Source organism: Delphinapterus leucas, chromosome 9 (genome assembly GCF_059928025.1).
Source record: "Delphinapterus leucas isolate spDelLeu-1000000601 "Yukka" chromosome 9, BTC_Dleu_Yukka2, whole genome shotgun sequence".
Taxonomy (NCBI): domain Eukaryota; kingdom Metazoa; phylum Chordata; class Mammalia; order Artiodactyla; family Monodontidae; genus Delphinapterus; species Delphinapterus leucas.
The window spans coordinates 91,954,871-91,967,440 of record NC_143137.1 but is presented as its reverse complement, the minus strand read 5'-3'; the positions used below and the strand labels follow the sequence as shown (position 1 = coordinate 91,967,440).

The 12,570-nt window shown below is 42.6% G+C and overlaps 1 protein-coding gene across 2 annotated transcripts in view; it reads left to right on the top strand.

Annotated features, from left to right (window-relative positions):
* The first annotated feature begins 2,416 nt into the window (after positions 1-2,416).
* Positions 2,417-12,570, top strand: part of VPS41 (VPS41 subunit of HOPS complex) — a 203,150-nt gene continuing 192,996 nt past the window's right edge. Inside the window, exon 1 of one of the 2 annotated variants that reach the window (XM_022593034.2) lies at positions 2,417-2,461. In XM_022593034.2, the coding sequence (XP_022448742.1) occupies positions 2,441-2,461 (21 nt within the window). In that variant the 5' untranslated portion in view covers positions 2,417-2,440. The remainder of the gene's footprint in view (positions 2,462-12,570) is intronic. The other variant, XM_022593037.2, reaches the window with a different exon arrangement.

The window sequence follows — 12,570 nt, the reverse complement described above, 5'->3', positions numbered from 1 at the left end:
GGCTGCCATTGGATGGATGTGCTCCACCAGGAGGGCCCCCAGAGCAGAACCTATGCGACAGATGAAAGGAATGTGTCCCTCGGAGAATTTGTGGAGATGACTCATCCATCATACAAACCTAGGGAGCTCCAGCCTCCAAGAAAACAGAAAGAAAGCATATTCAGCAATGAATCAGAGAGCAGCAGCCCTGGGCAAGGAGCTGATTGTGACTCTCAGAAGACCCTTTCAATAAAGGCTTTCTACTGATCCGCACCTCTCATTCTACCATCAACAAGGGGCCAGATGACAGTGGTCTGGGAGAAGACTCAGCGCAGCTGGCCTCAGAGGCCAAGAGGGCTCAGGAGGAAGACTGCCAGCCCAGAAGAAGAGAGAGAAGCTAGCACCTCCCCAGAACTTTGAGGGGGCACATACTGTTCGGAAGGAAAAACAGAATTTTTTTTTTAGTTTTTTTTTTAATTGAAGTATAGTTAATTTAAAATGTGTCAGTTTCAGGTATACAGCATAGTGATTCAGTTATACCTATACATATATTCATGCTTTTTCAGATTCTTTTCCCTTATAGTTTATTACAAGGTATTGAGTATATTTCCCTGTGCTATACAGTAGGTTATTGTTGTTTATCTATTTTATATATAGTAGTGTGTATATGTTAATCCCAAACTCCTAATTTAAAGAAAAACAAAATTTTAGAACAAGATTTTGTTCTGAATTTCAGTGGTGATTTTTCCACCTGTCTCCCAGTATTTAGTCACTCTTTTTCTGGAGGTGTTACCTGACCTCTCACCACAATAAAATTGAACAATAAAACAAAAACACCCTCGGGGGAAGACAGTGGTTATACTCCTCTATTTTCCTTTTTTTTTTTTTTTTAATAATCCTCTACCTTCCTTCCTAATCCTGAGCCTGTGTTTTCATCAAAGCAGAAGAGATTGCCAATTTGGAGAGAGTTTGGTCCTAGAAGTTAATGGGTGGGTCTAGGTCCTAATGGAAAAGGGAAAATTATGGTGTGTGAGGAAAGTCAGAAAAGTAGAGGAGCTAGGCTTATTTCTTTTTTTCTGTGGAGACTGGACTGGGGGCTTCCACACAGCCTCTTTGGTTGGTATAAGGATCCTTGTGGGACTGGGAATCCATCATGAGCAATGAATGTTTGTTCTCGGCCTGTTTTATAAGAGAAGATCTTAGAAACTCAGACTGGAAAGGTTGATACTTACGGTATTGGGTACTTGGCTATGTATATCTAGATACCTTGGCATTGGTGTATCTTTATTCCCTGTGACTAAGTGATCAGCAGACTAGAAGAGGGACTCCAACAAGACTTGGAGGAAGAGGGTGGAGCTAAGGCTCTTTCCAACCTGGGGAGAAGACAGGTATCTCAGATGATGTCACCCTGGCAGTTGAGGAATTGGTGGGTCGAGCAGGTTACAGCTAGAGACCTGGGAGGCACAGTGTTGAGTCCATGACTTCCTACTAGGTCAGAGTCCATGCAGCACAGGGGGTCAATGAGGCACTGGGTGCCTACCACTTGCTGCCATTTGAGATGCCCTCTGGTAGTTTGTATCTACTGGAAATGAGTGGAAAGAAGTAAATGCCCATCTTTGAACAGGATACTGCAGATTCTGAGGTTTAGGAAGGAGAGTTCATAATGCCCAGAAACATGGACAGGGGATCATTCATTCTGAAGGATGAAAGTAATACAGTGGTTTGACAGATTTTACCAAGGACAGATTTATATTCTATCTTGAATATTTACCCATAGAATATACTCAACAAAAATTTAAACAAATAGTTAAACATAGAGGTTTTTTAAAATTTCAATGTCCAGGTGCCAGAAGAGAAAAGCTAACTTAAAGTAGTAGCAAACAGTAGGAGCTACATCTTTTAGGAGGATAAATTGCCTCTGGTTCTCTATTTCAAAGACTGTTTTATATTTACTTAATATACTTTAAAAAAAAAGCAAAAAACACTTTTAGACTAAGCTGGATTTGGTAATCACAGAGTCTTTGGCATCAGACAAAGCCGAATTCGAATCCTAGTTCTGTCCTTGACTAACTGTGTGACCTCTGAGCCAAGGTGCTCCCCTCTGTAAATGGGAATAACAGTAAGGTTTGCTGGGAGGCTTAAATGAGATATTTCATGCAAAGCTATAAATCCAGGACATGATATACACTAAGTATAAATAAATACTATGGTAACCACGGAAACGATAAGACCAACAATAAAATAAATCATAGCATTAACGATGGTTATGTTTGGATTCTCCAAAGCACAATTCCATTGAGCTTGGGGAGTTGGAAGCCGAAACGAGGCCCGGTAGGTTCATCACCTAGAATACATTTCCCGACTCAGACGATGCTAAAACTACATTTCCCAGCAGGCGCCGGGCCCCAGGCTCTTGTTTTCTCTCATTTCCGGGTGTGTCATGTGACTCCCCTGCTCGGTCATGGCGGAAGCGGAGGAGCAGGTAAAGGCTGCAACTGCTAGGCAGGAGAAGGGGAGGCGAGGGTGAGGCGATCGGAGGCGTGCAGTGGAGCGTGCGGAGGTGCGGGGCTCCTGCGGGACGAGGCAGGCCCACGTGGGGCGGGGAGACGGCAAAAGTCCGTTTCGGGGAGCGGAGAGGCGGGTGGGATGTCGGCTACTGGACGTCACGCGGAGACAGCGCCCCGACACACCCCCGGCGTTTGCGGGGCGGCCCTTCCTTTGGCGCTGCTCTTGTGGCTTGTGCCCCGTGAAATTTTGGCTTGAAGGCAGGCCGGGCTCTCCAAGGGTCTGGCTGCCCGTGGGAGGCATCACACGTGATTTGAGTTTTGAGGTCAGGTGGCTGAAATTTAAGTTCCTCTCGAAATAGGACGGTAAGAGGTGATATGCAGGTGGACTAGGAGAGCGTAGACGGGATGAGTTTTGTTTCGGATCTATTGACTATTTCATTTAGGTACAAAGCTGAGTCACTGTTGCATCCGATGAGTTTTGTTTCGATCAGTTTCATTTAGTTACACATCTAAGTCAGTGTTGCATCAGGCAGTAGTTAAGTGTATCTGTCAGTCCGGGAGCAAAAATGTCTTAGGCTCCATTGCTGGTTCTCATTCTTAAAATGTGACTTTGGGCTAGTCATTTAACTTTAACTGTGAGACAGAGATAATAATAGTACTGCCCTCGAAGGGTGATTTTAAGATGGAGTGAGTTTAACACAGATTTAAAGTGCTTGGGAAAAGTTGGGCTCGGTAAAAGTTATGTGGGATTATTTGTTGCTGGTAAGACATCAGATGGCAATGTCCAGTCGACACCTGGCAATGTGACAGTGGAGTTTAGGGAAAAGTTAGTGATGGCAATAGAGTTATTTTCATATAGGCAGTAGTGGTAGCCAGACATTAGTTGAAATGACAAAGTTACATCAAAAAGCCAAAAAAAAAGAAAAAAAGCAAAGACCCGAATTTGGGGAAATACCTTAAATTTCCATTTCCAGTGTCATTTCAGCTTGGCATTGTTTTTCCTTGTAAATTAACAAAGGGGTCAGTTTCCATAGTTGCTTCTAAACAGTGACTTGATGATGAGCTGTTTAGTATAAGAGAAATTTTTTTAGTTTAATAATCTACTTTGTACCTACCATTTCCAACGTACTTCACTTACATAGTGAAACTTTGCCCTGTGTACATTTGATATATGCCAATAAATAAGAAATTTGCTGAGGTAGAAATTAAATTCGGACCGTCAGTGTGTTAACAGAAGAGTCTTCTGCCTACCCCTGGAGCTTCCTTTTCCATTTCAAGCAGTTCAAAGGGAAATGCTCATGTAATTTCATGACTCACAGCTGAGTTTGATGACAGTCGTGAGATTGGTTTTCACACTGTTCATCTCTCTTGTTGAAATAAAATTTTTTGGTGGTTTGATTTAAAAGCAAGAAACCAAGCTCCTACATTCTTAGATATAGTGTAGTAGGAACGGAGAGAGTTCTTAGAATTTACTGCTGTTTTGTGCAGGAGTTTGGCAAAGCTGTCTGATGTAAAAAGACACTTAGAAAGTTAATGATATAATAAGAATGCTTTGCATTTTTACAGGACTTTCCAGTTTAAAGAACCCTCTCACATTGCATTTGGTCCTCACAAAAGAATTCTGTTGGTAAATTTTATTCTGATATATAAGTCAGATCAGGCATCTCTTATGTTCCAAACCTTCCAGTGGTCTCCTATTGCGCTCTGAAAAAAAGCCAGAGTCCTTAGAATGGTCTAGTTGCCCAATAGCACCTTGTCCCAATTGCTCTCTGTCCTTGTCCTCAGACCTCATTTTCCACTATTCTCGTCCCCTTCTATCACTGTGCATCAGCTCTCCTGGCTTCCTTACTCTTCCTTCAACAAGCTAGGCATGGACCTGCCTCAGGGCCTTGGCTCATGCCGCTCCCTTTGGCCGCAGATATTAACAGGGCTCTTTCTGTCACTTCCTTCCTGTGTCTGTCCAAATGTTATCTTTTTGCATGAGACCTTCCATGACCATTCTTTGAAACCTCCTTCTTGTGTAATTTTCTCCTTAACGCTCATGACCATCTGACATACTGTGTTCTTAAATAGCTTTTTTTTTTTTTGTATATTCTGTATATTTCTGCATATTCTCTCCATAAGACTGTAAGCTCCATGATGGCAAGGATTTGTTCACGTTGTATGCCTGACACCTGGAAAAGTGCTTGGCTCTCAGTATGTTAGATGATTGAATTTTACAGATAAACAAATTGCAATTCTGTCAACTTAAGTAACTCGCCGAGGCTTGTGTCTAAAACATCTCTAGTCGTGTCTCCAAAGCTCACAATTTTTCACTGGCATACTCTGCCTTTTCAAAAATACTTAAGAACCTATTCTAAATCACTTTTTACTTTGTGAAGTAGAATTAGCCCTTATCACCTTAATACATTTCCTTCAAGTCATGATTTCACCTGTGATGCTTTAACAGCCAGTATATGGTTAGAGCAGGCATTTATTCCCCCAGTGGTATCCGTGTCATTCTCAGAATGTTCTCAAAAAGACAACAGCAGAAAGAAGCTAACATCCACAAATTGTTGTTCTGTTTATTTTTTTAAAGAAAGCTGCCAGATAATTGTACCTGTATTATTGGGCCTTTATAGATTAAAAATGGTTAGACTTTCCCCAGTCTGCTTGATTTGTGTATTTTGCATTTCACATAGGAAGCCATTGAAATCTGACCAAGATAGGAGGCCTTTATTACATAGTTTTTGGAAGGCTAAAGGAGCCCAAAAGTGGTGTTAAATAAATTTGCTAATTGTTCTGTTCTACTGCTTTGAACCTTTTAGACGATCTTGACATAATTCTCCTCACGTCTCCTGAATGCTTTAAGAATCAAGATGTGTGTTAAAATTAACTATGACAAACAGGTGAGGGTAAAGGAAGCTTTTTTCCTTAGCGCCATGTACTGTAAATGGAAACAGTCCTCCAAGATGTGCAAGACAAAACTCAACCTCTCCTCTTAACTTTTCTGAGCATTGTATTTTTGGTGATGGATCTTTCACCCACCGTAATTTTAGGAAAAACCAAAAGAGTGAGATCTGAACTGAGTTACTATAACACAGTTCACAGACTCCCAAACTAAAGATCGCTTTTTGGGGAATTCCCTGGCAGTCCAGTGGTTAGGACTCCTCGCTTCCAGTGTAGGGGGCAGGAGCTCTATCCCTGGTCGGGGAACTAAGATCCTGCAAGCCACAAGATGCAACCAAAAAAAAGGAAAAAAAAAATCACTTTTTGTATATGAATGAACTTTTTTTTTTTTTTAAAGTCATTGGGAAATCCTTGTTTATGCTGAGTATGGTTAAGGTAGTTAGTAAAAAGAGTGACACATATATTATAGCTCACAGAAAGCACTAATACCCTGCATTGTGCCGGGAAATCTTCTAACCAACTGTTTTTCCTAGCTCCAAAATGACTTATAGTTGACCTTCGTAATCCCAGATGCCCAACACTATTTGTCCATGCCTTGCTTCTGAACAGCGTTCTGCCTGAAGTCTGGTTGTTCGTGTGTTTGTCTTATCTCTCCTGCAGATTGCTGAGTCCTCAAGAATCAGCACAGAGCTTACTCATGTCTGTATCTCTCACAGGGCTACTGCTTTCCAGATACTAGGTACTTAATAAAATGTTTAAATGGATTTATTAGGGGGAGAATAGCCTTCTGAATTGAAAACGTCAAATTGTTAATTTAGGTTTAGTAGAATTTGTGTTAAATTGTTTTATCTTACTTGAAACTTTTGAAAGTTATTAATTCTCATGAATTGTAGATTACATTTCCTACATTGCTTACTCTGCCAGCTCCCTGGGTACCCTTTCGTCTTTTGTACCAACCAGCAGAGAACCTGGTCCATTAAAATATTTGGTCACTCAGACCATCTATTCTTTGACCAGATGGGAGAGTTTCTGCTTTGAATTTCCCACTGCATTTTAGAAGTGAGGAACATTCTATCTGTATTGTAGAGCATTTAAGGATTATCAGATAGTACATTCATGAGTAGTTATACCCTCATGTGATTGTGCCCCGTGTATAAAATAAAAACCAAGTTGACAAATATTTGAGTGTCGCAGTTTTCTTGCCTGTAGCTTGGGGATTTTACTCTCCGGGACTCTTGTGAGTATGAACTGAGATAAAGTATGTTAAAGTGCTAGGTTGAAGTGGTTGGTTTGTAAATAGGACAATGATTTATAACCCAAACTTGGGTTTGGCTTAGGTGTGCACAATTCTCTTTTCATATAGTTTGGCCAAGATAGGTCATTTAAAAGCAACTTTACTAATAAATAACTAAAGGAAAAACAGAGCCCCAAACAAGAAGTTGCAAAAGCACAGGATCAGAGAAATCTTTAGAGCGCCCACTCTTTACCGTCATCTAACAAGTATAGTCACAAATCAGCTCAGCTGGGTGTGCTTATTACCTTGTGAGTTTCTTCTCCCATCTTCCTCTGGGCTGGTTGGCTGGAGGCTGATGTCATTAGCTGATTACTGGTAGCCTCCTGGGCTCCCGCATTACCACCTTGGGGAGGGAGCATTCATCAGATCAGGGGCTTTTGTGTTTCATGCAGCTTCCCATTCATGGCTGCTCAGTCACAGTTGCCTTTGTTTCTTCTAGAAACTTTGTCCTCCTTAGTGGGTTTTTTTCCCCTTTCTTGTTTGTTGGTTTGGGTTTTTGTTGTTTTTTTAACCAAATCCTTGTGATTCTGGGCTCTTATTTAAACCTACTGAAGATGGAGTGGATACTAAGAAGTCAGAAAGAGAAAAACAAACACCATATGATATCACTTATATGTGGAATCTAAAATGTGACGCAAATGAACTCGTCTATGAAACAGAAACAGACTCAGAGAACAGGCTTGTGGTTGCCAAGGGGGAGGAGGGTGAGGGAGGGTTGGATTGGGAGTTTGGGATTAGCAGGTGCAAACTATTATATATAGAATGGATAAACAGCAAGGTCCTGCTGTATAGCACAGGGAACTATATTCAATATCTTGTAATAAACCATAATGGAAAGGAAAAAAAATGATGGAGTGGATTAGCAAATATTAGCCAGTTCTCCCTACTGCGTTTAGATGGTTATGATGCAAAGTCAGATTTGGGGCTGGGGCAGACCTCAAGGCTTTTCTTCATTTGCAGGATAAGTATAGTAGTTGAGCCTAATTGGTTGAAAAGTTTGGTAACCTGAGTCTCCCGGCTTCTGCCAGCTCCCTGGGTACCCTTTCATCTTTCCTACTCAACCAGTCTAGTCCTTGGGGACCCAAAAGCTTTCTGTAATGGAGGCTCTGTGCACAGGGATATCAAATACATCTCACACAAAATATTTCTTCTTTGCCGTGCTGTGCCTTTGTGAAACGTTGGAAACACTCCTCCAACAGGCTCAGCTGTGGCACACAGTTGTTGGGAAGGAAAAGAAGGTGGTAGTAAGTGTTGTGTGTTTCACGTCCGTCTCCAGCCTCTTCTGCTTTCCTGGGGCCTGGTCTCTGCTCTTTCTTCATCCTGCAAAGTTTGTAGCTGGCTTTCCTCAGGCTCCAGCCTCCCATTTCTCCCCCAGATTCTCTTCGTTGCCCTCTACAAACAGTGTGTATTCCCTCCAAACTGTGAGGACTTCGCAACCTGGGAGGTCCCGGTTTCTCTTTCTCCTCCTGGGTTGACCATCTTCTTAACCCCTCCTGGCCTCTGAGGCTGGCTGTGCTGAGTCTTCTCCCGGGCTGCTGTCACAGGGCCCTGATTGTAGGATTAGGGGTCGGGGTGGGTTGAAAGCCCTTATTAGAGGGGTCTTCTGAGAGCCCAACTAGCTCCTTCCTGGGGCTGCTGCCAGGTTGTTAACGTTGTGCTTGGATTGCTCTATCTTTGTGCTGCCACCCTTCGGTTCCCCTTCTGTAACTGTCCTGTAGCCACGAGCTAATAATTCAAGCATTTGCCTGGAGAAAATGCACTTGGTATTGCTCATAAATGGAAAAGGAATATACAGAGGAGGTACAATGTTACGCTTTGGATCAGCAGCTACTTTCTTTTTTAAAATTTATTCTACTGAAGGATAGTTGATTTACAATGTTGTGTTAATTTCTGCTTTACAGCAAAGTGATTCAGTTATACATATATATACATTCTTTTTCATATTCTTTTCCATTATGGTTTATTATAGGATACTGAATGTAGTTTCCTGTGCTATACAGTAGGACCTTGTTTATCCATTCTCTATATAATAGTTTGCAACTGCTAACCCCAAACTCCCAGTCAATCCCTACCCCCTACTCCCTTGGCAACCGCAAGTCTATTTTCTACGTCTGTGAGTCTGTTTCTGTTTCCTAGGTAAGTTCATTTGTATCATTTTTTAAGATTCTACGTACAAGTGATATCGTATGATATTCGTCTGACTTACTTTGCTTAGTGTGACAATCTCTAGGTCCATCCCTGTTGCTGCAAATGGCTTTTCATTCTTTTTATGGCTGAGTAATATTCCACTGTATATATGTACCACATCTTCTTTATCCATTCATCTGTTGATGGACATTGGCTGTTGTAAATGGTGCTGCTATGAACATTGGGGTGCATGTATCTTTTCAGATTATAGTTTTCATCTTTTCTGGATATATGTCCAGGAGTGGGATTGCTTGATCATAGCGCAACTCTACTTTTAGTTTTTGGAGGAACCTCCATACTGTTCTCCACAGTGACTGCACCAATTTACATTCCCCCCAGCGTGTAGGAGGGTCCCCTTTTCTCCACACCCTCTCCACAGCAGCTTGTTTCTTACCATCATCATTGGCAAACGGGTATTGCCCAGTTCTTTTGGGTAGGGTAGTTGGAGATAGGCAAAAGCCTTTGGGTTCATCCACAGCGAATTAAAAAGGATTAACTCCTAGGACCAGGCAATTAATATTAGGTGCAAGCTGACGGGTATAGAAGGAAGAGAGGCCATTGGAGGCCAGGTCTGAACCGTGTGGCCTGGACTGACTGGAGACAATTCTGTGAATGAGGTGAGACCTAAGTTGGGCCATGAAGAAAGTTTAGGATCTAGAAACAGCCAGTGAGTTTCAATCTTTTTTTTTAAAGCCTCAGATGGGCAACATGAAAATTGAAGACATAAAATCTAAGCTCTGTTGTTAAATCAAGAGTGAAGAACCTCAGCCTGACTGCCACCACCTCCCAGAGGTACCCCCTGAGAGCTTCCCTGTAGAGCATGCTGGGAGTTTGAGGACCGCTAGGGTGAGTGCAGAGTTGGGCCAAGGGCCTTCTAAGCTGAAGGAACCACGCCAGGAGGCTCCGCGCAAGCATCCCAAGCTTAAGGCGCCGGGTGGCAGTGGAAATGAGGGGGATTTTCTGGTGTAGGGAAGTTGGGGATGTTGGTGGTGAGGTGCATTCTGTCTCTGGGGCCGTAGCTGCTCAGCTTCAACTGCTGTTATATGGAAATATGGATTTCAGGTATAGTCTGAGTTTAGGAAGTCAGAAATACAGATTTGTATGGGAAGGTCTTAAAAACACTAGACAGGCCAAACAAAACACCCGCTGGCCACATCCAGACTGCAAGTTGCTCTTCTGCCACCAATGGCAGAGCGCTGTGATCATGGGATCTCTGAGTGAGAAGCCACCCAGTGCGGCTGGAGGGCCGCGGGTTTGTGCCGAGAGTGGGCAGTGAGGCTAAAAGTGCCCTGGGCGCCACGCTGGGCTGGGCTTTGACGACCCTGCTGGGGAATCTGAAATCTCCTGACCCCCGAGGGTTCTTTGAGGATGACCAGGGTGCTGTGTGTTCTGGGAAGATGATCCTGATGCTGGCTGATGAATAGGTTCAGGAGGTCCCAGGTCAAGGCACCGAGATGGTTCGTTAAAGCTGTCTGGATAGATGATTAAGTTTAAGGGGTGGGTTTGCAAAGGATAAAGTGGAACAATTGTTCAGTTTAGCTTTCAGCCTGTTGCCCAGGATTTGTCCAGCTGTACATTTGTATCACTGGGTAGTTTCCAGTCCTTCATTTTCCTTCAAACAGCAGCACAACTTTTTTCTTACTACGGTAAAACGCACATCACATAATATTTATCATCTGAACCGTTTTTAAGTGTTGCGATTCAGTGGCATTAAGTGCATTCACGTTTGTGCAACCATCACCACCATCCATCTCTGGAACTTTTCATCATCACAAACTGGAACTGTACCATTAAACAGTAACTCTCATTCCCCTAGCCCCCCGCACTAGCTAACCTCTGCTCATCTTTCTGTTTCATATTAAGTGGAATCCTGCAGTACTTGTCTTTTTGTGTCTGGCCTGTTTATCTTAGAAACTAGCACATTTTTTTTAACGTCTTTATTGGAGTATAATTGCTTTACAGTGGTATGTTAGCTTCTGCTGTATAACAGTGAATCAGCTATACGTATACACATATCCCCATATCCCCTCCCTCTTGCGTCTCCCTCCCACCCTCCCTATCCCACCCCTCTACGTGGTCACAAAGCACGGAGCTGATCTCCCTGTGCTATGCGGCTGCTTCCCACTAGCTATCTACTTTACGTTTGGTAGTGTATGTATGTCCATGCCACTCTCTCACTTCGTCCCAGCTTACCCTTCTCCCTCCGCGTGTCCTCAAGTCCATTCTCTACAGCTGCGTCTTTATTCCTGTCCTGCCCCTAGGTGCTTCAGAACCATTTTTTTAAGATTCCATATATATGTGTTAGCATACGGTATTTGTTTTTCTCTTTCTGACTTACTTCACTCTGTATGACAGACTCTAGGTCCATCCACCTCACTACAAATAACTCAATTTCGTTTCTTTTTATGGCTGAGTAATATTCCATCGTATATATGTGCCACATCTTCTTTATCCATTCATCTGTCGATGGACACTTAGGTTGCTTCCATGTCCTGGCTATTGTAAATAGAGCTGCAGTGAACATTGTGGTACATGACTCTTTTTGAATTATGGTTTTCTCAGGGTATATGCCCAGTAGTGGAACTGCTGGGTCGTATGGTAGTTCTGTTTTTGAAACTAGCACAATTTTGTAACTTACACTTTTCTGATTTGAAGGTAGAGTCTTTGAAAGAGAGAATGTGAAGTTAAAAAAATGTTTGAAAATCATTGACTTTCTCAAGGTTCAGCCTTGATTCTGGGATCCCTTGCTGGGGACATTCACTTCACGTCTTCCTGTTGCCTCTGTCTCTGGAGCATTAAGGAGGGGGGCTTAATGAATAAACGAAGCTAAGAAGTAACAGACCAGGCCAATTCCTGAAGGCACTCAAGCATGGCTTTGGTAGCGCTGTGGAAAGAAGGGTCATTTTTTCGAGGCCACAGCTAGGTCTGGGAGGTTCAGACTGGCGCTGAGGGTAAGTCTGAGAATAAAGGTTCTCTTGAAAACCAGTAGCCACAGGAGGCTCCTCTGAGAGCCTGGTTTTCTTGGAGGACTCAGATTTCTGAGATTTGCATGCCTTGAGGTATCCGATTCCACCACTGCATGCTTTCCGGTGGGAACAGAAGGTAATTTGATTTTGGTTTTGGATTGAAATTGCTGGTTGGGGGCCCATTTTTGTTTTAATGACGCATGTAAGTGAGACGTTTGCCCTTATACGCCATGTGCATATTTGAATGGATCTCAAATTAGGAAAAAAACTTTCCTTGGGTTTAATGTAGTTTTTTTGAAAAGAGTAGTCAAGTGTTCTTTGAGAGTTCTAGAGGTGGGAAATAATCTCGCTGTGGCTTATTGGCACAGTTGTCAAAGACTTGTTTAGCTAATGCTAATAACTTAATGTGCAGGCACTGTCAGGGATGTTAGAAGCCGTTTAAGTTCAACCTCTGAGCCTCTGCATTTTACCTCCGAGGGCATTAGGAAATTTCAAGATGCTACATGTAAAACATTTAGCATCAGGTGCAACATATTATAGATGTTGAGTAAAGACATCAGAATAGTGACCAGCCTCTTCAATAAGTGGTGCTGGGAAAACTGGACAGGTACATGTAAAAGTATGAGATTAGATCACTCCCTAACACCATACACAAAAATAAGCTCAAAATGGATTAAAGACCTAAATGTAAGGCCGGACACTATCAAACTCTTAGAGGAAAACATAGGCAGAACACTCTATGACATAA